Source organism: Carcharhinus amblyrhynchos, chromosome 1, assembly GCF_965287045.1.
Source record: "Carcharhinus amblyrhynchos chromosome 1, sCarAmb.v2.hapA, whole genome shotgun sequence".
NCBI classification, from domain to species: domain Eukaryota; kingdom Metazoa; phylum Chordata; class Chondrichthyes; order Carcharhiniformes; family Carcharhinidae; genus Carcharhinus; species Carcharhinus amblyrhynchos.
The window spans coordinates 64,598,975-64,623,704 of NC_137324.1; the positions used below are offsets into that span (position 1 = coordinate 64,598,975).

The window sequence follows — 24,730 nt, forward strand, 5'->3', positions numbered from 1 at the left end:
GAGGAGGATGTGGGAGCCTAGCCTGGTGTTAAATTTGCCATTTAAGCTAATTAACAAGCTCATTAGTAACCAGCTCTGGAGGATCTCACTACTCACATTAGTAACACATTGCAGGACTTGCTGAGAACACAGTTGGGAATGTCATTTCAGAAGATTTCTGCAACTGCAAGCTGTTAGGGAGTGCTAAGGATATTACTAGTTGCGAGAATGGTAGCTAACAATGCTGCAATAGATGCCTTGAACATTACACTTTCATGGGATTTCCTAGCTTTAGTTGGGATAATTTTTTGTGTTAATGTGAGCCATGAGCATTTCAGCTCATTGGGTTGAGCACCAACAGTTTCAAGGAGTGGTCATAGATATAATCGTCTGTCTGGAAATGGCAAGGAACCTGCTTCCTTAAACATCCTCCAAATCCTGCATGAGCTTCAGACTTCTGTCTGCTGCTAAAAACTGGACCTCTGGGACAGCAACTTCATCAGTAGTCTTAAAGCTACAGGTGAACAGTCCCTTGTGGGAAATAAAAGCACTTTGTAATAGCTGATGTTAATGTTACTACTAATACATTGTGTGTCAGGGACTAAAGTTCCTGGCACACTTGGGCCTCCTACTTCCAGTTTACTACTTTTATAATTATTCTTCAATACACTTAATATATAGCATTCATCTAAATTTGAATTTAGATCACATTATGCAGCATTCTCTGCAGAGCAGATTTCTTGAAGCCTGTACACGGGATCTCAAGTCATTAGTAATGTTCTGGCAAGCTCTGAAAATGGAGAGAAGTTCTATCCATTCGTACTTCTGGAGGTAGCCCCAGGCATTGTGGAGGTAAGTCCTGACTTATGCATGCTGTTCCAGAGGGGTTCTGGACTGGCATATTTTCCTGCTAGAGTTACAGAGAATCAAGTCTGGAGGAAAGATTCTCATCAGGCCTTCATTTGCATCCCACCAGCAAATTTCCTGATCTGCCATAGCAGAAGATCCAGCAGGAAATTCAGGTTGGCGTAAAATTGATGTTGGACACTGGCCTTATTCTCCACCTCCCAACTCACCATTAAACCCCTGCGGTAGTGATCTGGAGAATCCCACCTTACAGTTCTAATTAACAATAGATAAAGCTATGGGGCTGTAGTCCACAATATATTAGGGAGATATCTAGGAGTCACATTAAAAATAGCTCGTTCACTCAATTTCATGAAATATACAACCAATTGCATTTACAAATAAATACAATAAATGCTGGGTGGGGTAGGGGGTGGCACTGTTTACGACACAGCTAACTTGTGGTTCATAACCAACAGAACATAGTGTTTGATCCCCAGTCTAGCTGAGACACATTTGGGGCTTGCCTCCATGCCTTGCCTCATAATAAAATCATTGCTTATTCCTTGGTTCAACGGCCCTTGAATAATTGAGGATGGTACCCAGGAAAAGAAGAATAAATGTTCCAATGTTCTTAACAGAGGTCAGACAGATAGTTTATAGCAGTGAAAACATTGGGAAGGATCACAATAACCACTAATGGATTTTCTTTTAAACATTTTTCCAGTCCAATAAAATCTAAATCAAGAAACTTGAAATAAAACCAGAGCTGAAAAAAAGACAGCAGGTATGGTAGCATCTGTGGCAAGCGAATCAGCCAAATATTTGATCATTAACTCTAAACGTTCACTATTCCTCACACTCTCCACAGAGCCTGCCAGTACTTGAATTTCTTTCAGGTTTCTAGCATCTACAGCATGTTGCTTTTATTTCAATGAAGAAACTTCTCAGCCTACTCTTGCTGAAGCCATGGAGGATTCCTACTTCCAGTTGAGTGGAAGCACCCTCTTCAACTTGTAATAAGGAGCCAACCTGTGCATTCTGCTTTCAATAAGAACCAAATAGAATTTGGTATTTTTATCCTTTCTCTTCAAGTGTTTGCAGACAGCGACAGCAGTCTTGATCAAGTAATAAAAATCTGGTAAGTCTGGAGCAAGTCCCTTAAACTATAGGATCCTGAGAATCTTGTTCCCAGTAACAGCGCACCTGGATACCACTAAGAATCCCTAAGGATCACATCAATCTGTGATGAAGGTTAGGCCCTTCTTTGCCAGTTTGTAAATCTGTTCCACATTATTAGATGTTAATTTGAGCCATGTGGGGACACTGTGTAGGGTAAAGCTGATGGGGACAAGCCCTTGTCAAGAACATGCAACAAGCTTGATGTTTTAAGAAGACCCTTAACTAAGAAAAATTGCAAGATAGAGGACTAAGCTTTGCAGAGAGTAAGGCTGAGACAAATTAGGCATTAGTCAACACAAAAACTGGAAATGCTAGATCTCAGCAGATCTGACAGCATCTGTGGAGAGAGAATAGAGCTGATGTTTGAGAGTCTGGATGACTCTTGGTCAAAGCTGGATTTTTCTTCCCAGCATCCCCCCCAATTTGCTTTTATCTTAGTGTAGGCACTAGTCAACTTTTATTCTTGGTGTGTAAATTTTGTCTTTATAAAGGGATATACTTGTGAATTTATGGACAGGTTAGATGTGGAAGTGCAAACCAGATAAGAACATAAGAAATAGGAGCAGGAGTAGGCCATCTAGCCCTTCGAGCCTGCCCCGCCATTCAATAAGATCATGGCTGATCTGTCATGGCTCAGTTCCACATTCCCACCCTCTCCCCATAACCCTTAATCCCCTCGCTTATCAAAAACCCATCAACCCGCATCTTAAAAATATTTAGCGAGGCAGCTTCCACCACCTCAACAGGCAGAGAATTCCGGAGATTCACCACCCTTTGAGTGAAGAAGTTCCTCCTCAACTCTGTTCTAAACCGCCCCCCCCCCCCTTTATCTTGAGGCTGTGCCCCCTAGTCCTACTGTCCTTTCTGAGCAGGAAGAGTCTCTCCACCTCTATCCTATTCATCCCATTCATCATCTTATACGTCTCAAAGAGATCTCCTTTCATTCTTCTAAACTCTAACGAGTACAAGCCTAGTTGATTCAGCCTCTCCTCATAGCTCAAGCCCCTCAACTCTGGTATCAGCCTAGTGAACCTCCTCTGCACGCCCTCCAAGGCCAAAATATCCTTGCATAAGTACAGCAACCAAAACTGCACACACTACTCCAGCTGCGGCCTCACCAATGCCCTATACAGCCGCAGCAAGACCTCCCTACTTTTATATTCAATCCTCCTCGCTATGAAGGCCAGCATCTATGCAGGGACGTGTTTGCTAAAGGTTAATTGTACAAAACATGCCAGAAATCGCTCCGTCAATGGACCATGGTGGAAACTAGAAAATGACGTCCTTCTCATAGATTGGATGATACTTCCTTCAGCAACAACCAGTAAAGCTCTTCTGCACGCTCTACAGTTTAGCAACATTTTTCCCATAGCAAGGCAACCAAAACTGAACACAATATTCCAGGTGTGACCTCACCAACGTGCCGTACAACTGCAACATAACTTCCCAACTTCTATACTCAATGCCCTGATTGATGAAGGCCAGCATGCCAAAAGCCGTCAAGTTATTAATAATGACTGAAAAAGGATGATATCTCACTGAACTTTGGCCAATCTCCACCCTCACTCACGTTTTTGGCACAATACAGCGAAAAGGACGAATCTAAGTATGTTGGATGGCAAATTAATGCAATTCATCCTCTGAAGTTTAAAATAACGTTGAGTGACATAAATGACCACAATGATAAATGCCTTCCTTAGCAATGGATCTGTAACTTCGATTTTAAGTGTACCTTATGATAATTCCACGTCAGATGGCCGTGCGATAGCTCTCTTCATCTTACACTACCAATGTTCAACAGTGAGCAGTAGGGGTGCTATGTCGCTACTGCTGGCGAAAAGGAAGTCCGTAGAACATTTATATTTTTCACTATGTGGGCAATATCTCTAGCACAATTTTCAGACTCGGGAATGTGCGGTTTTTGCTTCAGATACATTTTTAAACATACGCAAACCTATTCTAGGTCCTTCCCAGATGGTGACTACTGAATGCAAAACTTAGACAAGAAAACAAATCTCAGTCTATTGTCACGATCCGGTTAGAGATCATTAACATTTAAAAGGAAATCCAAACATTGTTTTAACTAATAGAACTATACCACCGGATTTCACTTTAAAAAAACTTTATTGTATGCAAAATAACCGAACAAGCCGTATTAACCTAGCAATGTGGTTTATAACTACCCTAGAATCTCAAAAGATGCAGTTTTTAAATTATTTACCCGTTTGGGGAATAACCATAGTGCTCTAGAGAATTCTCAGCTCCCATTATTCTCCGAGGTAACATTTTAATTTACCATCCCTTGTCTGTGGTTGCCTTAGAAAAGTAACCTAAACAAGGAATTAACACTCCCAAGCTTATCTGTTTATTGCTTTCCTTACCACAACACTCTCAAGGGCCTATGTAGATCTGTCCACCTATTCCCCGTTGCACCTATGCCATTTTCTAGTTCAAGTTTAATTCCCAAAGTCAAATGTTATATCCTAAAACATATGAACCATGAACTAGACTTGCAACACGGATAGCACAGCACTGAATGACTGGATATGCACAAATGTCATGCTAGACTGAACTGCTATCCTTTAGTAAGTTCAAGTGCTTTATTTCCTTATGACCCTAATACAAAAGTATTAAAACAAGTACCAACAGCAGTGTATAGTATTTTAATTATGTGTGTGTGAATATCCAAGAACAAAGGCTTGACTTCTGTTTGTTAATTATTTTGCAATATTTACAGCATGTTTCTACTGGACATTCTCATTTTTAAAAGTATTTTTTGAATATATTAGGAGATCAGCTATTATTATTCATTATAGTTTTCTTTCCTCCAAAGCATTTATAACTTTTTAAAAAAATTGATAGAAAATGAAAGATTTGTCAGGGAGTTCATCATTTCCCAAACTATTTTTGCATATGTTGGTACACTTACCTGTCACTAACCAATAACAACTGCATCAATTTGCTCCAGTAAGAGGACAAAGTTTTGTCATCTGCTGTTAGGGTACCTACTGCCAAAGAGAGTGCAATGCCAAGTGTGAAATATGTCCCTGCTAGCACTGCAATTTCAGCTTACATCTAAAGAAAAAGGAGAGAACGTTCATCTCCTTTCTCCATGTAAGGTACAGTGGCTAGCACTGCTGCCTCACAATGCCAAGGACCCGGGTTTGAATCCCAGCTTGGGTCACTGTCTGTGTGGAGTTAGCACATTCTCCTTGTGTCTGCGTGGGTTTCCTCCCATAGTCAAAGACGTGCTGGTTAGGTGCATTGATCTGAACAAGCGCTGAAGTGTGGCGACTAGGGGAATTTCACAGTAACTTCATTGCAGTGTTAACGTATGCCTTACTTGTGACTGATAAATAAACTTTACTTAAGTATTTGACAGTTGCCCAATGCTGCTGCTTATTTCAAGAAAATGAAGGTCACTGATAATTGCTATGCTGCCCAAACCCGAAGTTCATTGTGGTATCAAGTGACAATGCTTTTGTTTCAGGACTTTGATATTTTGAGTGCTTTATGTTAACACTTAGTGGAACTAGCTGAAATGCAATACTACAGGGTATGGAATCTTGAGCCATCTACTTCATACATGTTGGGTAATTCTAGATCACCAGAAGTGTACTGCCTGTCTTATCTGTTCCCTTGTGCTGTTGGAACTGTAGACACTCCTGCCAGATATGATGCCCTAAAAGTCTCTTGAGAAAGTACAGTTCACCCCAATAATCTTCCACACACTAATTTCAAGTAGCAGCATATCCACTTTTCCAGCCATCAAATAAGGGATTTGAGTAATGCCATTACATCACTTGCCCATAACTTTTTTTAGCATTACTAATAGCCTTGCACATGACATTTTGAAATGCTTCCCAGGTACAACACATATTTAAGACCTTTCTCAGTAGCTAAGGTGGTCAGTTGGATAGCATATACACATTTTCAGCAAATATTTCATTTGGATTAAATCTTAAAAACTTTTATTCGAGATAGGACAATTTAATTCCATAAGTCACTGTTGCAGTGAACTCGAATACACTGAAGAGGAGGAGCAGGGGGATATAGCATGTGGAAGTCCTTGCTGTTGCAAAACAGCAGGCCTATGGGATAAATTGGATAGCACAGACAGGATGAGCTGAATGCTGTCTTGGATCACTGAGTCTAAACATTGTCATGCTATATGTTCTACACTTTCAAAATGCTTTGCCCAATGTTAAGACCAGCTCATGAAATTTAACTTAAACACACTTCCCTACTTTAAGCTTCACAGAGCAAATGGTTTTGCAAAATAACATAAAAAAGAAATCTGTAAAAGGCTATCACTACTATTTAAAGGATGCAACACTAACTAGTTGTATAAACACTCTAAGATACTTTAAACTAGTTTAAAGTTACTTCAAGAATAAGACAAGAATTAACAATGTCAAACCAATGAAAGGCATATTTGGACTTTTTAAAATCAAGATCTTGCATTGGAATCCATTCTACCTGTTGACCAAAAAGATTGTCAGAGGTAAAAACCTTGAAATTATTTGAGAGTCAATTAGACTCTAATAAAATAATGAGGGGGCACAGGTCAGCTAGTCAATATCTTTTCCCAAAGGTAGGGGAGTCTAAAACTAGAGGGCATAGGTTTACAGTGAGAGGGCAGAGATACAAAAGCGTCCAAAGGGGCAATTTTTTGACACAAAGGTAGGTGAGTATCTGGATCAAGCTGCCAGTAGTAGTGGTAGGGGCTAGTACAATTTTCTTTTAAAAAGCATTTAGACAGTTACACGGGTAAGATGAGTATAGTGGGATATGAGCCAAATGCGGACAATTGGGATTAGCTTAGGGGTTTAAAAAAAGGGCAGTATGGACAAGTTGGGCCGAAAGGCCTGTTTCCATTCTGTAAACCTCTATGACTCTAAACATCATGGTACTGAGGAACCCTAGGACAATTCTGAATTTTAGAATTCTGAATGTATAAATTGTGAGTCAAATAATTTTCATTCTCCATGATTGTCTTGATATTCAAAGCTGTCCAAACTAGCTAAAGATTGACATCATTGAACAATCTAAGTGTCTTGGCAGAGGTCATAATAAAGTCCTTTCTTATTGTTTAATAAAGCTGCTTTTAGATCATGACCCCCAGATGAATCAGTCTCAAAATTTCCCACTTTCACATGCCTTGAATTGGAATTCTCTAGTCAGCCAGGAGTGGAATTATGTTACTAAACACATAAGTGAAAGTTCTTTAAACTACAATCTACAATCCATTTTTGGTCCTCGTCTACAAAAACATCAATATCTCACCTATCCTGCAACACACTTTACATCTCCCATTTCTGGTTATATACCACTATTTGCCATTTTAAGTTTGGTGTCAAGATTTTCAAGAGTTTGGTCTCAGCCTAAGTTGGTACAAGTTGAAGCTTAAGAAAACACTGGGACCAACATCAAATCATCAAAACTGCTTTCAGTTCAAGTCAAGATTAAAATTGATCAGTAAACAAAATATTTAAAACAAAAATGGTCGTATTAAAAGCAAGCTTTCTTGATGAAAAACAAAATATTTAAAACAAAAATGGTCATATTAAAAGCAAGCTTCCTTGACAGTGAATCTATAGCACAGCTTGCCTGATTAATTTCAGGTTGAATAAACTATATGGAAGTTGGTTGAAATAGTTCTAAATTCAGCATAGAATATTCATGAAAGGCATACAAGAATGTGAGTCGTTTTTGAACTGTTAATGGTTATAGAGCAAAGTTAAGCAGGACATTCATTCTAACTATAATGAGTTACAGCACAGAGCTTCTTGGATGGTCAAACAGATTATGCATATACATCAGGAGTCAAATTTAGAAAAAAATACCTTGAACCAGTCCCTCTAATTGGAATATGAGATGCATCTTCCAAAGAAAGTATCCAAGGTCCTCGATAGATTGTAGATTCACTAAGGCTCTATCACTACTGTATGTTATTTTTTATTTTGTCAGGGCCCTCCAGAGCACAAAAAATATGACTTTACAGTATTCGCCTGTAAACTGAATGGCTTGTCATGAGGACATACCTTCAAACTAAGTGCCCTAAAGCATCCGGTGGTTCTATGAGCCTTCAAAAGGTTCTTAACTTGATAAGCAAAGTGCGTTTTAACATTAATGTTCATTGCCAGCAGTTCGGTTTAATATGACCAAGGATATGATCCAAGCACAATAATGGATCACAATGAAGAAACCCACAATCCAGGAGATTAATTTAAGTACCACATAAACATAGAAAATAGGAGCTGGATTAGGCTATTGGGCCTTTCAAACCTGCTCTGCTATTTAATATTGTGGCTGATCCTCTATCTCAACATCATTTTCCTGTGTACTCCCAATACCCTTTGGCAACTTGAGTCCAGAAACCTAACACCTTTAAAAATATATTCAGTCACTTGGCCTCCACAGCCTCTTGTGGTAGAGAATGCCATAGGTTCACCATTCTGAGTGAAGATGTTTCTCCATATCTCAGTCCTAAATGATCTACTCCATATCTTGATGACTCCTTGTCCTGGAACCTCAGCCAAAGGAAACAACATTCCTGCATCCAGTTTGTCCAGCCCTGTCAGAATTTTAGACATTTCAATTAGATCACCTCGCATTCTTCTAAATTCCAGTAAACAAAGGCCCAGTCTACCCAATCCCTCTTTGTATAACAATCCTGCCATCCCAGGAATCAGTCTGGTAAACCTTTGTTACATTTCCTCTATGGCAAGTATATCCTTTCTTAAATCAAGAAGCCTAAACTGCACTCAGGTATGGTCTCATGTGCATACTGCTGCAGTAAGACATCCTTGCTCCTGTACTCAAATCCTCTTGCAATGAAAGCCAACATTGCATTTGCCCTTCTAACTGTATGCTTGCTTTTCGATTGGAGCACTAGGGCACTTAGGTCCCTTTGTACATTTCCCAATCTAGCAACATTTAAATAACACTGCCATTCTGTTTTTCTTTCTGAAGTGGATAACTTCACATTTATCCACATTATACTGCAGCTACCACGTATTCACCTACTCACCCAACATGAATAAGTCAACTTGACACTTCTTAACATCCTTCCCACCAAGCTTTGTGTCATCAGCAAACTTGGAAATATTACTTTTGGTTCCTTCATCTAAATCGCTGATATTTTCTGTGAACAGCTGGGGTCCAAACACTGAACCCTGCGGAACCCTGCTAGTCACTGCCTGTTACTTAAAAAAGACCCAATTATTATTCCTACTTTGTTTTCCCATCTGCGAACTGTTTCTTAGTCCATGCCAATATATTATCCCCAAACCACATGCTTTGATTTTGTACACTAATCTCTCATGTGGGACTTTATCAAAAGCTTTCATAAAATCCAAATACACTACATCACCACTATGCATTCTACTACTCAAACCTCAAAATACATCAGTTAGGGGTGTCAAACATCATTTTCCTTTCACAATCCATGGTGATTTTGTCAAATTCCATTGATACTTTCTAAATGTCCTGTTATCATATCTTTTGTAATAGATTCTAATATTTTCTCTGCTACTGATGTTAGGTTAACCAGTCGCAATTCCCTATTTTCTCTTTTTAAATAATGGGGTTATGTTTGGCACCGTACAATCTGTGGGGACTGTTCCAGAATTTTGAAAGATGAAACAAATGCATCCGCTATTTCCATGACCACTCCTTTTGCACCCTGGGGTGTAGATTATCAGGCCCTGGATATTTATTGGCTTTCAGTCCCATTAATTTTTCCAGCACTTTTTTTTAGTAATACTAATTTCCTTCAATTCCTCCTCACTAGACCCTCGATTCCTTAGCATTTCTGAGAAATTGTGTCTTCCTCTGTAGATGTTTCCTCCAAAAACTGGAACAATTCTACAACAGACAGCTGTCAAATCATTAATGTCCAAGGCCTTTTATCAACAGAACACTGAATGCTTAAAATGTACTAGCCTTAAATGCAGCTATTTGTGTTTCAGTGCAGAGGAGGTTTACTAGGCTGATGCCGGTGTTGAGGGGGTTGAACTATGACGAGAGGCTGAATAAATTAGGCTTGTACTCGTTAGAGTTTAGAAGAATGAGGGGAGATCTCATTGAGACGTATAAGATGATGAATGGGATGGATAGGATAGAGGTGGAGAGACTCTTCCCGCTCAGAAAGGATAGTAGGACTAGGGGGCACAGCCTCAAGATAAAGGGGGGGGGGGGGTGGTTTAGAACAGAGTTGAGGAGGAACTTCTTCACTCAAAGGGTGGTGAATCTCTGGAATTCTCTGCCCGTTGAAGTGGTGGAGGCTACCTCGCTAAATATTTTTAAGACGCGGGTTGATGGGTTTTTGATAAGGGAGGGGATTAAGGGTTATGGGGAGAGGGTGGGAATGTGGAACTGAGCCATGACAGTTCAACCATGATCTTATTGAATGGCGAGGCAGGCTTGAAGGGCTAGATGGCCTACTCCTGCTCCTATTTCTTATGTTCTTATTCTGGACAGGTGCTTGGCTGCATTTTTGTACGTCATGGAGGATTGTAAGCCAGCTACCAGGAAAGTACACAGGAAAACTAATCCAATTCCCCAGCTTCTAAATTGGAGAACTAGGATAGAGTCAATTTAGTAGTGTCTGGATGCCCAAGACTATAGCTAACTAATGAGCACAACCATCCACATCACGTGTTGTTCCTTACCTAAACAACAGAGCAGTGGTCATTACTACAAATAAAGTAGATTAAAGAAAAACCCATTGTACATACAAGTTCCAACCACAGCAATACATAAAAATAAACATTATACCACAAATTAGACAATGAATATTGCATGTAATGTCTTGATTACTGGTAGCCATATAACAAGTGTGTCCATTATGGAATCAAAGTGGGTTTGCAAAAGATGAATGGTTTTTGGATACAGCGTTTAACAATATTACAACCATAACACTCAAGCTTTAAAATATGTAAAAACTTAGCTCTGGCTGTAGAAGAAATAATAGCATTTACCATAAAACTAAGAAAGGTTATCCAGAATTTTAATGAAGCTCTCTACTAGTAAGAGTCTGCCATTGTGTAATTGTAACAATGAACTTTAACACAATAATTCCTATTCACCCTCTGGCGATCAGGCCAATTTTCCTCCTGTACATCAGATAAACTATAAACAACAACAAATGTTGGTGCAGTGATTAATGTCTACTATGATGTTTGTGTCTCAAATTTTGCCTGGACTTAAATATAATTTAGAATATGACATATCGTATGATACATGACATCTTGTGACTTTGGGTAAATTCTGAAATATTAAATAAACCTTCATATGAACTTTGAAGTTAGACTTAATCAAAATAAAGATGAGATTTCCAGAGTTTTTATTTCTGGAATTGTGTACACCACATATCAAGATACAACATAAGTACAAAATAATGCTGAACAAAACCTTCAGTGTTTATATACAAATATTAAAACCAAATGCAACATTAGAGCATTCCCCTTGAATATCTTCAAAACTAAATGCTGTCTTGATTGTCACTAATTAGCCCATATTTTTCCACTGGCAGTTCTATTACTAACTCTGAAACAATACAGCAGAAGAGGAGCTGTAGCACCATTTCTTCAGAACAGTATCGCCGGTGTTTTTATCAAAAGCATTTTAATCAGCATGTCTATATTGATCACCAATACCAAGCTGTTTACATTTTTCACATTGAACAAACTCCCTCTTCTATTCAGATGTCAACTTTTCAGATTTCTGTTACAATTGCAATTGTAGCTCAAGTGTTAACTAGTCGCTAATTTACTTTCAATAAGCAATTTCAATTCACACTGTAGACTTTGGTTAAAAATAAATATCACTAAGCTTGACAACTGAATTTTCTTTTGCAGTACAGTTGTTTATCCTCAGCCAATAAGGACAACTGCACAATTTTAAATGACCTAATTGTATGCATTTTGATATTCTTAAACCAACAACCATGTACAACCTTCAAGTAAGTGGAGCAATTGATAATAGGAAACTAATAATTTAGTGAGAAAAACATAATTTCTGTTTGGGCAAAATATTGCTATATTCTTTACAGCACCTGTTACACTTCCAAATGAATTAGTATATGAACTGACTTCTCAACATGGAAATGGAAAACAATCATCTTTGGCCAGCATTTTAGACAAAGCTCAACAATAAACAGCAAAACCATCTAAATCCCAGCAGTTTAAATGTTGAGATTCTCATTTAGAAAGAACAAACAAAGCAACGTTTCATGGCACTTTCAAATGAAAATTTGGGAAATAAGTCTTCTATATGCAGAAATTGTACATAATTACATTCTCGCAAATTATTGCCCTCTTTAATTTGAACATGAAAAGGAAACTTACAAATTTCTAAAATAGCAGTTCCCAGCAAGTATTTGGTTTTAGTTTTGGTAAGTTATCAGTATCATACACATCGCATTGATCTTAGTTTATCATATATGCCAATGAGCATTTTGCTTCACACACCAAACACAACTCAGAAAATAAATTTTAAAAATTAAGTTAATAGCAAGTAACTGATACTAAATCTAATTAAACGATTAAAAAACCTAGTTTAAATTTCAGTCTATTTGGCAAAAACACCAAATAAAATGAGTTTAAACAAACTGCATTATTCAGTCGGAAGAGTTAATCAATGCAATTGGCAAGAGAATACATACCCAATAAGGATTTGTGGCTCTTTATTTTTTAAAAAATCACAAGCAAATCAGTTCTACGAAATTTTAAATTAAACCCTGTAATAAAATCACACACTTCTGTTTACCAAGGGAACTTACAAAGTCTGAATGCATAGTTAAATTCTGTATTTATAATGCACTAGGAATGGTTTTCAAAATTTCAGAAAGTGCAACTGATGTGAGTGATCAGTCATAAATCTGTGTGAACATTACTACAGACTAGCCTTTGCAAATCCACAGTCACACTCAAATATATAAATGAAGGGATATGTATAGCATTTCCACAAATACATGACTAGTTCAATTAACATTAAGAAAAAAACCACAAAAGACAAATGCATAGATCAGCACATAAACACAGCTACAAGAAGCTGATGACTTGGATTACAACTTCACGCAATACTGGCAAGAGCCAAGGCTACCCGTTACTTCTGTGTCTTGTACCTTTATGCCACTCTGTACTGTCTCAGAACCTAAAGCTTTGTCTATCATACAAGATTCCTGTATAAAAACTGAAAAACCATTAGATTATGGCTGTACAGTTATACTCATCTACATAGAAAATCAACCAGTCTCTCAAACCACAGTACCCACTCTTGCACATTTAAAATGCCAACTAGGCCAACCTTTGTTGATAATTCTGTACAAATTTTTTTTTAGGAGATTGCAAAGAATATGGAGTGGAGGAAGAAATATTCTTTTCGGACAGGATATAAATATTTACAATAAATGAAAGCAGTTCATCATATTGTGTATCCCAATTACTTGACCTCCTTAACACTTTCACACCATATACACAATCAGTAAAATTCTTCTCAAGTACAATACAGTAAAACCCTGGATTTTTAAACATAAAAAATAAATGTAAAAGTAGCGATCCAACAGGAATTAACACCTTGATATATTAATAGCTGCATTTTTACAGTTCATATTACAAGATCTGTAGATCAAATTTTAAACATTAATGGCCTACAATTAAATTAGAAACTCTAGGAAGAAAAGCTATATGGATAATCAAAAAGTTACACTATGAAACATGACATTGCATGTACTGTAAATATGTAAAATATACTTGCATGTTTTAGGCTAAGCTTTTCCTACTTCTAATAAGGTAGAGACTTGCCAAGGTACCTCAATCAGTAGCTGACAATTTACACATAAAAGTACCTATTTTATCTCTGTTGATTTGTAAATATGGATATCACGTATTCCTGATCAGAAATGATTATTTAAATTCAATATTGGAATACTTGCACTTTGCTTCAGTCTAACAAGTGTGTTATTTCAAAACCTTTATCTTCAGAGTCACATTTACAACAGACTATAAAACTGGAATGCATTACGAAGGAGTTAGCTTCAACCTGGTTCATCAAGGTTTCACTGTATTATATACCGTAATATACAGGCACATTATTTTATACAAAACACAATGAACTGCTGCAGGAAATTTGGCTAGGCTGTCAAATTAGAATTGTGTTTAAAAGTGGCAAGTCCCAAGCTGTGTCAAAACAGTTTCAGCTGCCCCAGGAAATCTCATAAGATATACAATGCAGTTTGAGATACACTATAATACAATCTTTAAAGTCTTTAAAAAAAATAAACATCAATATACAATTATCACAAAATTCAATATTTAATCTAATCAATAAAAGCTTGAAGAGTTTTTAAGCACACAGAAATCTGGCAGTAGTTGCAACCCGTTTACAGATGGCAGCCATGCCCAACTCTTGCTAGACGAATGCATGTCTGTAGGCTTCCTCCCGCTGTACTTCATCCAGCAATTTTCTTCTAAAGGATGCACCCACGGCACTGTAAACTGAAGTGCTCTGCTTTAAGTCAATGGATGAGAGAAGGCTCTGTTCATGCAGGTCTTTGCACTGATATGCACAGTTCACTTCTAAAAATGCTACATTAGCCAGGGACAAGGCTAGGTACCTGTAAACATTAGTATTCCTCTGTACCCACTTCTGTGACAGTGGTGTGGACTCATGGAAGCCATTTCTGTTGGTTCAGATTCTCAATGTCGATGTCAGGAGGTGAAATGGTTCCTTTGTCTACTGGCTACAAAGGAGATGCAATGGCTTGAGAGTTCAAGACTGCATCATAAAGTTCAAATTTAAGTCCCCCACCTTTGCTGTGTGAACATAATCTCTGAAATTTCTATGTTATTAGGGACTGAAAATAAATGGCTATTTAACTCTTGAGAAATCAAGATTAGGTTCTATAAGTAAAAAGACATCACTGATGTCATAGTAAAAAAAATTCAAACTTCCAGTGAATGACTGAACAAACTTGATGGCTCACCCACCAAGTCCACTGTTACTGCATACCACCATTCCATAAGAATTTTCAATGCAGGAGTCACTCTGATTGGAGAGCTGTGTGCTGGTGTAGTGCATGGGGATTGATGAAGCCATTTGCTTCACTACCAGACAAGCTGCTAAAATCTGCAACTGAAACAGACATTTTGGCACTAGTGATGTGATGTGTGCGATTTTCGAACTCCACACCCAGGTTATTTACAGAAACGTCATTGATAAAAGATTCTTGAACAGCAATCCCCATTTTCAATCTCTTTGCAGGCCTTTCAGATTCATCGTTGCACATACTTATCTGGTTTAAATCAGAATGGTAGAATCCAGTCTCAAATAAATTTAGACAGTCTGTGTCACCATTTGTAGGCAAACCAAGTGATTCTTCTATTAAAACAGGCACGTGGGTAGTTGGTCCCTTTGAGTGTAAGCTCTCTAATGGAGGAAAATTATAGGAATCCAAACAGTTTACATCTGCTACGTTGCATGTTGTACCAACGCTGGTTAGTGCTAAAAAAAAGAAAGGAAAAAATTACTATCTTTGAACTTCACAGATGTTATTTAAAGTACCAAATGCAGCCGAAAAACTTGTAACCAAAAGTTGTATTGTCAAAAGAACTAGACTTTAAAATAATTTAAAGAGTAGCCAAGTTAAATACAAAACAACTTGGCAATTCAAGTACTGAAGTGTATTACTGCTAAACAATTTGGAGTACAAACACACACAACTGATTCTGAACTGCCTGCCATACCAGAAAGGCCACTTTTATTCTTTTCAACACAGAAGTTAAATATATTAAGGATTCAGCTTCAGCACACCCTACTGGCATGGTTTTATATACTATTTCTTTTTAACTAAAATATCCTTTTACAAAAGCATACATTTTAGACATAAACATCACAGGAATGCCATTAATTTTTATTTGCCAGTTATCTTACCAACTGGACAGTATCACATATGGCTGACTAAACTCAATCATCAAAACATGGATAAGTATGACAGAAAAAAAAAGCAGCAGAAATAAGCTCAGGTTACATCTGTGAGAAGGTAAGCTGTACATCGTAGATTCTGGTCAGTTTTACAAATAATTGCGCTGGTAAATTTATTTTTTTTAAACATGATTTTAATTTTAAACTTAATCACCATGCCCCTTTCCAGAATCAGTTGGGCTTTACCCTTCTATCCCCAATCAGGTGGGTTTGCAAACTCTCTGCTTCTTCCTTAAGCAGAGGACCAAACAATCCCCATCCACTCACCCTCCTCCACCAGGCTGAACGTGTACTGTCATTAAGTAATTGCCCTTTAACTTGTCTCACTTCCTGCAAGAGGGCTGGCTATGGATACCCACAAAGGCCCCAGTTATGCCAATGGAACACTTGTGGTTCCAGTCCCACTCAGGCCTACTCTCAACTCTTTCTCCTTCACATCGATGCTGCTTCATGCTCACTTCTGGACCTGGAAAAATGTATCACTTTTGCTTCCAATTTCCACCATGCTCTCACCTTCATGTGACCTATCTCAGATACTTTCCTCTGTCTCCATTTCTGGCAATATTTGTAAAATATTGATTAGACCTCAACTAGGTACGAGACAATGGTTCTGCCTTAACTTGAGTAAAGAGTTCAGTTTTGGGTACCCCAATTTAAATAGGCAGAGTGCAAATAAGATTCAAAAGAATGGATCCAGGAACGAAGAACTTCAGCACTATGGATAAATTGGAGAGGCTGGAGCTATTTTCCTTGTAGAAGAGAAGGTTGAGAGTAGATTTGATAGAGATATTCAAAATCAAGAGGAGCCTGGACTGAGAAGATAGAGAAAAACCGTTCCAACTGGCAGAAGCATTGAGAACAAGAGGACAAGAAATTTAAGGTAATTGGTAACAAAACCAATGGAGAAACTTTCACATAGCACGTGAATAGGATCTAAGAAGCCACTGCCTGAAAGTGTCGGAGGCAGATTCAATCAAGGCACTCAAGAGGTGGTTTGTCTGAAAGTGAGTAATGTGCAGGATTGTAGAAAGGAGGCAGGGGAATTGCATTAGGTGAATTGCTCGTTCAAAAGAGTTGCCACAAATATGATGGGCTACATGATCTTCTGCACTGTAATAATTCTGTGATTAATGTTCTAATTCCAGGGAAATTAAGCCTGACCTATGCAATCTTTCCTCATAAACTAATCTTTGGAATCCTAGTAACATTCTGATGAATCTATGCTGCACTATTTCCATAGTTAATATCACCCAGGTACAATATCCAGGACCATACACGTAGCCCATGCGTGGTCTAACCAGGGCTTTAAACAGCTACAACAAAATTTACTACAAAATATACGTCACCTTTTTCGTTTTTGGCCAACAGTTCATTACTCAGTTTTGTACCCGACTGCTAGATTTTACAGTACTTTACAAAAATTTAATGTATTCATAAATCAGTCAAATCACTGTGGGACACCAATGATTGTCATGAACACGTACATTTTCAATGAGCTTAGGAAATGAATTACCAATAAAAGGATTGGATAATGTGCTCTTCTTCCACCACTGGTTGACAGTGATTCATGACAGGAAATTCACAGATTTGTGGATTTTTAACCAGGGTTGTGCTTTCAGTCATTTTCTGTGAAAGCTGCAAACTAGTACAAGATTTCGTTCTCAAGGTTGCACTACCTCAATGTTGCTATCTAAAGTTGTTCTCTTGTTCCATCCATTAAAAAAAAACACAAAATTACAATTTTTACAAATGTTCCGGAGTTGTAAAAATGGATTTCTGGATTATTTGTTCAGAATATAATACTGGATAAACTACTGGACCTAAAATAACTAAAGTTATTAAAGTAAACAAAAAATTCTACAAATAAATGAAGCTCTGAAAGGTCCTTTAGATTTATTTTGTGCTACTAATTTATCTAGAGTGAATATAAAAATTGTCCATTCATTTGGGTTTCAAGTCTAAAATGGTCTCTTCAGCATCACATTTTAGTTCCAATGGACCCACTCCTCCATCATATGCACATAGAAGTGTACAGGGATACATAATAAGTAGCATTAGAACTCAACATTTCAATTTTCTACAAGTATATTTTGATTTCTGTAAACCTAATTCATGTTGGTAACCAATCAAGTACATTAAGAAAAAGGCTGCCATTCACAAAGTTAAGACACTGGTCAGCTTATTCAACAGAAATGAGTGATAAAATCATGAAACTTTTGATCTGGTAGCCATGTATAGGAGTGTCCTAGCTATGCCAAGGCCACATGTAACTTCAGAGTTCTATAAATCCATTCAAGAAAGCCCCCAAAGGCAATCTTAATCCTATTGGGTACATTGGTTTCTTATTTTGTGAACCTGAGGGACTGGACTGGATTACCATTTTACAAGTGGATAAATTCTTCGTAACACCTAGATTCTTTCAATACCATCAAACTGGGGTGCATGCAAAATTAGTAGAATGTCAGTGTCCACGAAGACAAAACTTGAACATCAGGGAGAGCAGGTGTTCTCCCCTTACATGATCATAAAAACTCAAATTCACAATTTGAAGTGTTTGAATCTTCAGATTACATTTTTTGCTTGAAAACATTAAATGTGTATAGTTCTTACCAGAAAACTCATGTCCAGGGCTCATTAGGCTGTGATCAGAAATTGTTTCTGGTCTGCTGACAGAAGAACACATAGACGGAGAATGTACCGATCGACTTAACATTCCCATCTCTGCCTCATCTACCAGACGGTCCATGTAATCCCTGAAAAAGATACCTTAAAAATAAACTTTTGCACAAGGTATTAAAATTTAAAGCATATTGAAATAAACTTGATAATTCCAGATAAGAAGGACTCTACCTAACTGCAATACCGTGTTTAAAACTGCACTGTGATGCAAAGTACCATCCAAAGAAAAAGCTTTCTCCTTGTGTTACATCAAGTCCATCCATTCAAGAATCAATGAAAAATTATTTAAGTATGTTGTCAATAACTTTTTTCACAAATTATGGGGAGAGAGCGAATACGCATGACATCAAGGCAACATTTGACTGAGTTTGGTTTCAAGAAGTCTAAGCAAAATTGAGGTTCTTGCAATTGGAGTGGGGAGAATACTCCCATTGCTGGAGACATAACCAGCATAAAGGAAGACGGTTTCAGTTGTTGGGAGGTCAATTATCTCAGTCTCAGGATATCACTACAGGAGTTCCTCACAATAGTGTCTTATGTACAACCATCTTCTACTTCATCAATGACCTTTCCTCCATCATAATGTCAGAATTGGAGATGTTTGTGATGGTTGAATGTTTAGAGCCACTTGTGACTCCTTGGTTATGAAAGTAGCCCATACCCTCATGCAGAAAGATCTGGACAATGTTCATGGTTGGACTTATAAATTGCAAGTAAGGTTCACCAGACCATGACATCTCCATAAGGTAGAATATAAAATCTGTTCAGTGGCTGCACCATTGCAGAAACTCCCACCATTGTCCTGAACCAGAAACTTAACAGGATCATCCATATAAATATGGTAGCTACAAGAACCAGTCAGAAGCTGGAAAATATGTGGCAAGTAACACACCTACTGACCAAAGTCTGTCCACTATCTCCACAGCACAAGTCAGGAGTGTGATGGAAAACTCAACACTTGCCTGAATGAGGGCAGTAGATGCATAGGAACACTATCTTGACTTGGAATTATATTGTATTTTACCACGGTCACTGGTTCAAAAACCTGTAATTCCCTTCCTAACGGCATTATGTATGCTTATACCACATGGACTTCAGGGGTTCAAGGCGGCAGCTCACCACCATCTTCCTGAGGGCAATTAGAGATAGACAACAAATGTTGGCCATGTCAGTGACACTCATATTCCATGTAATGAAAAAAAAAGATTACTGCAGATCTAGGTAAACTCATGGTGTAGGACACCACCAAGCCTGAAAGGAGCAAGAGGACAAGGTAAGTCAAGCAGCAACTTCCAAAAGTGTGAATCAATAACTGACATACCATTTTAAGGAACATAATCATTTGATCCCACGAGCCCACTCTGCCACTCAACTAGATCATGGTCAATCTGCTTCAATGTAATTTTCCCGCACCATCCAAAATCTCAATATCTTTAATATCTAGGAGTCTATTGGTCTCTGTTTTGAACATATGATTAAGCCTTCACAGCCCTCTGAGGTTGAGAATTTCAAAGGTTCACCACCATCTCATGAAGAAATTCCTCCTCATTTCAGTCCTAAATGGCCTGGCCCATATTTTGTGACAGTGACCCCTGGTTCTAGGAACACTATTCCTGTTTGAGATCATCTCTCATTCTTCTAAAAACTAGAGAGTATAGGCCCAGTCTTCTTGATCTCTCCTCAAAGCGAGGAATCAGTTTGGTGGACCTTTGTTGCCTTCTCCCTATGGCAAGCATATCCAGTCATGAATAAGGAGACCAAAACTGTGCACAATGCTCCAGATGCAGTCTCACCTGGTTCTATACTAATACAGCATGACTTCTTACTCCTGTACTCAAATCCTCTTGCGATCAAGGCCAACATACCTTTTCTCTCCTAATTGCTTGTTCTATCTGCACATTAGCTTTCCGTGATTTATGAACAAGGGTACCCAAGTCCCTTTGAACATCAATACTTCCCATGTTCCCAGCATTTAAGACACACTCTGCATTTCGGTTCTTCCTACCAAAGTGGATAACTTCATATTTTCCCATATTATATTCCATTTGCCCTGTTTTTGCCCGCTCACTTAGCTTAAGTCGAAATGCCCTGAGGCCTGTTTGTATCCCTCCCACTGCCCACATACCTACCTAGTTTTGTGTAATCAGCAAACTATGAAATATTACATTTGGCTCCCACATCTAAATCATTGTTGTAGATTGTGAATAGCTGAGACTCAAGCACTGATCCCTGTGGTACCCCACTACTCTCAGTCTGCCAGCCTGAGAAGACTCATTTTCCTTCTATTTCCTTCTGTTAGCCAACCTCCAATCCATGCCAGTATACAAGCCCCAATTCCATGTGCTCTTATTTTGCTTATTGGCCTCTTGCGTGGGACCTCAACAAAAATCTCCTGAAAATCCAAATCACCACATCCATGGTGATCCCTTATCTATCCTGCTGGTTATATCATAAAACTCTTAACAGGTTTATCTAACGTGATCTTCCTTTCTGTACTGAATCCTACATTATTTTTAAATGCTCATAACAGTTTTGGTCTTCCTGAGGCAGGAAAGACATTGATAAACTGAAAGAATGCAAAGAAAATGTAAGATGTTGTTATTAGGACTAGTGGGTCTGAATTATAGGGAGAGATTGACCAGGAGAATGAGGAGTGATCTTATAAAATCACGAGAGGGATAGATAGGATCAATGCAGAGAGTCTTTTCCCCTATTTCTGCGCTATATTTATTGCTGTATGACATTCTTTTTAAGAGTTTAACATTTTCTCCACTACTGATGTCAGGTTAACAAGTCTGTAGTTCCCTGTTTTCCCTTTCTCATTTCTTAAATATATTCTTCAGTGCAGAACTGAGTGCTGCATTGTCCTCAGATTAAACCTATGGCATAAATAAAAACAGAAAGTGGTAGAAAATCTCAACAGGTCTGGTAGTGGTTCTGGAGAAGAATCATACTGGACTCGAAACGTCAACTCTATTTTTTTGTACAAATGTTTCTATTCCTGCTGAGTTTATTCAGCATTATATGTTTTTATGTCTACTTATAATAGTCTTGCTACTGTTATCGACTTACGTAACTCCAGGATGAAGATTGTATCTCTTCTTCCCAAACCTGGTTTGCTGTGCAAAATAGTCGTATCTTTCAGACTTCTTCCACATATAATAGAAAGCCACACATTCCCCCACAGATCGAGTCCTGACCTATAGAAACAACGAAAAAAAAGCCTTTCAGAACAAGATACTCCAAATTAATCTACATAAACAAAAAAATCTATTAGTTGATAAAATATTCTGAATTTAGAAGTTTTTCAATTATCAAATACCTTACCAAAGCTTCTTTAATGTGGGCAAGAACAACCTATATCAGATCCCTTCACTTGGATGTAATTGTGTCTGTGTCAGACATGGCTCAGATGGCAACATTCTTCTTGCCTTTCAGGCAGAAGATCACGGGTTCAAATTCCACTTCACTTCTTGAGCACAGTGCTAAACTCCAGTGCAGTGCAGTGCAAGGGAGTGCAACTCTATTGGAGATGCTGTCTTGTGGATGACATATTAAAGCTATGTTTGGGACATACTTTGGTGTGGGTTGCTATGGTCAGCTGGCTGTAGAATACCACTGTCGGTATGTGGGAATCTTTTATGTAAATAAAATGGCTGGTCCAATGAAACACAGCACTGACAAGCATGCACTTGAAACCAGGTGTGTTGCAAGAATTTTAAAGATAGGGATTTAGTTCTGATGTTGCAGATGGATCTTAAGCAGCAAAGGTAGAATGTATTTGGTTGTTTTATGTGAGACTGGTAAGGTAGTTCATGCCTCACAGTCACAAAGGAATGATGTCAGAACCACTGCCTGATACACTTGGACTGTTGTTTTGAGCCAACTTCACACTCTCCCCAAAGTCCACACTTTGGACTGTCGGAGAAAGCTGGGCCACCCTGAGGAAATCCATGCAGACACGGGGAGAAAGTGCAAACTCCACACAAGCAGTGACCTGAGGCTGGAATTGAACTTGGGTCCCTGGTGCTTTGTGACAGCAGTGGTAACCACTGTGCCGCCCTACAGAATTCCTACAGTGCAGAAGGAGGCCATCCACCCATTGAGGTTGCACCACCAACAATCCCACGCAGGTCCTTTCCCCATAACCCTACATATTCGTTACGGCCTATGCACTTAACTAGCAGGTCGTTCAGACTGCGGGAAGAAACCGGAGCACTGGAGGATATCCCCGCAGACATGGGGAGAATGTGCAGGCTGTGCAAAGACAGTGACCAAAGACTGGAATCGAACCTAGGTCCCTTGCGCTGTATGGAGTCTTGCGAACAGGTCCTATCCAACATGATTTATTGTGCTTCAACAGCTTCAAGCAATCAAATATGATTGGGATGAGAGATTTGCAGACATCTTCATTAAATTTAGCAGGATGAGGAAAGACACCTTCTAATTCATTATTCATGCCTCACGTCACAAAGACTCAGATCACACCATCATAAACAATACTGATGGGGTCACCATCCATAATTGCTCATCAGGTACATGAACACTAAAATATGTTTTAGCCACCTTCTCAAGTAGAAATGGACAGTAAATGCTAGCCTTGCCAGCAATGTTGACATCGCAAGAATTAATCTTAAAAATCATTTTATGATTTTAAGCAGGCTTGAAGGGCTGAATTGCCACTCCTGCTCCTAATTCCAATGTTCCTATGCTTCCCAATTCAAAAGTTTGTAAGATATACTCAAAGATTAAATAGCCTTAAAACTGTAATTTAAGCTTGACATAATAAGTGTATCACAAATCCCCGTCTTACCTTATTTGCCTGTATTAGATGAAAATCTTTACCATAGAGTCGAAGTGCAAGTTCAAAGTTTCTGCACTCCTCTTCTGTCCAAGCAGACCGCTCATCTGTGGATTAAGTAAACTGAAATTAGGATCACAGAACGTAAAATCCTACAAACGCTCCATTCATAATATCCAAATGTATTATCAGGCTGGGTTTTAAGTCAACAGAAGGAATAACATTTAGAATCATAGAATCCCTACAGTGCAGGAAGAGGCTCTTCAGCTCATCAAGTCTGCGCTGACAACAATCCCACTGAGGCCCAATCCTCGCAACTCCATGCATCCACCCTATTAATCCTCCTGATGCTAAGAGGCAATTTAGCATGGCTAATCAACCTAACCTGCACATCCAGTGAAACCGGAGCACCCAGAGGAAACCCACGCAGACAGGGGGAATCTTGCAAACTCGACATGGTCACCCGAAGCTGGAACTGAACCCAGGTCCTTGGCACTATAAGGCAACAGTGCTAACCAGTGTGCTACATACTTGCCACTAGCTACAGAGAAAGCTGGCCACAAAGATACAGCAATCTCTGTGATGTATATTTTTCCTTTCTCCACAGGAGGTTCAATCTGATATTGAGGTAAGAAAATCTCCAGGCATCCAGCACTCATATCAACAAGCAGAATAAGCAACCCAATCACACTGAATTATCCTCAAAATAGCAAACCAGGAAGTTAAAAGCATTATCAGTTTTAATTGACATTTTACATAGTGACATAAATGATGTTTCAATTAAGATAGAAGCAATATGACAGATAAACTTTAAAATATTTTTAAATGTGAAATTTTTAAAAAATCATAAGAGAAATATAAATTCCACAAATAATTTAACTTCTCAAGACCTATTCAGGAGGTCTGGTGGTATAGCAAGTAGTGTCTCTGCTTCTGAGCCGGAAGCTCCAGGTTCAAGCCCTACTCAAAGGTAAAAATGGCTAAGGAAGCCATGGTTATAAATGCGCTGAGTATTAATTTGTAAAGCCTTTCAACACATACCAATGGTAGGCAGTAAGAGTAGGAAATAAGAGTAGGAAATATTTCTCGTGGTGGTGGTGGTTGTTTGGTTTAGACCAGTGCCAAAAGCATGGGATTTGATTCCCATCCTGGCTGGGGTGGACTCGGGGTCTGCCTCCTTCCATTGCTCATGGTGAAGATCATAGTGCTGTGGCTTGGGCCTGCCTTTGGGTTTGGAACTTAAGATAAAGAATA

The 24,730-nt window shown here is 38.5% G+C and overlaps 1 protein-coding gene and 1 pseudogene across 4 annotated transcripts in view; both read right to left on the minus strand.

The window, feature by feature from the left end:
* Positions 1-19: 19 nt before the first annotated feature.
* Positions 20-4,247, minus strand: LOC145346529 (small ribosomal subunit protein uS15 pseudogene; annotated as a pseudogene).
* A 7,094-nt stretch (positions 4,248-11,341) lies between these two features.
* Positions 11,342-24,730, minus strand: part of mier3a (mesoderm induction early response 1, family member 3 a) — a 45,236-nt gene continuing 31,847 nt past the window's right edge. For all 4 annotated transcript variants that reach the window (XM_080186195.1, XM_080186188.1, XM_080186207.1 and 1 more), the window contains 4 exons: positions 23,489-23,583; positions 21,748-21,875; positions 18,607-18,749; positions 11,342-15,516 (listed from right to left, as the gene is read on the minus strand). In XM_080186195.1, coding sequence (XP_080042321.1) covers positions 15,056-15,516; positions 18,607-18,749; positions 21,748-21,875; positions 23,489-23,583 — 827 coding nt within the window. In that variant the 3' untranslated portion in view covers positions 11,342-15,055. The remainder of the gene's footprint in view (positions 15,517-18,606; positions 18,750-21,747; positions 21,876-23,488; positions 23,584-24,730) is intronic.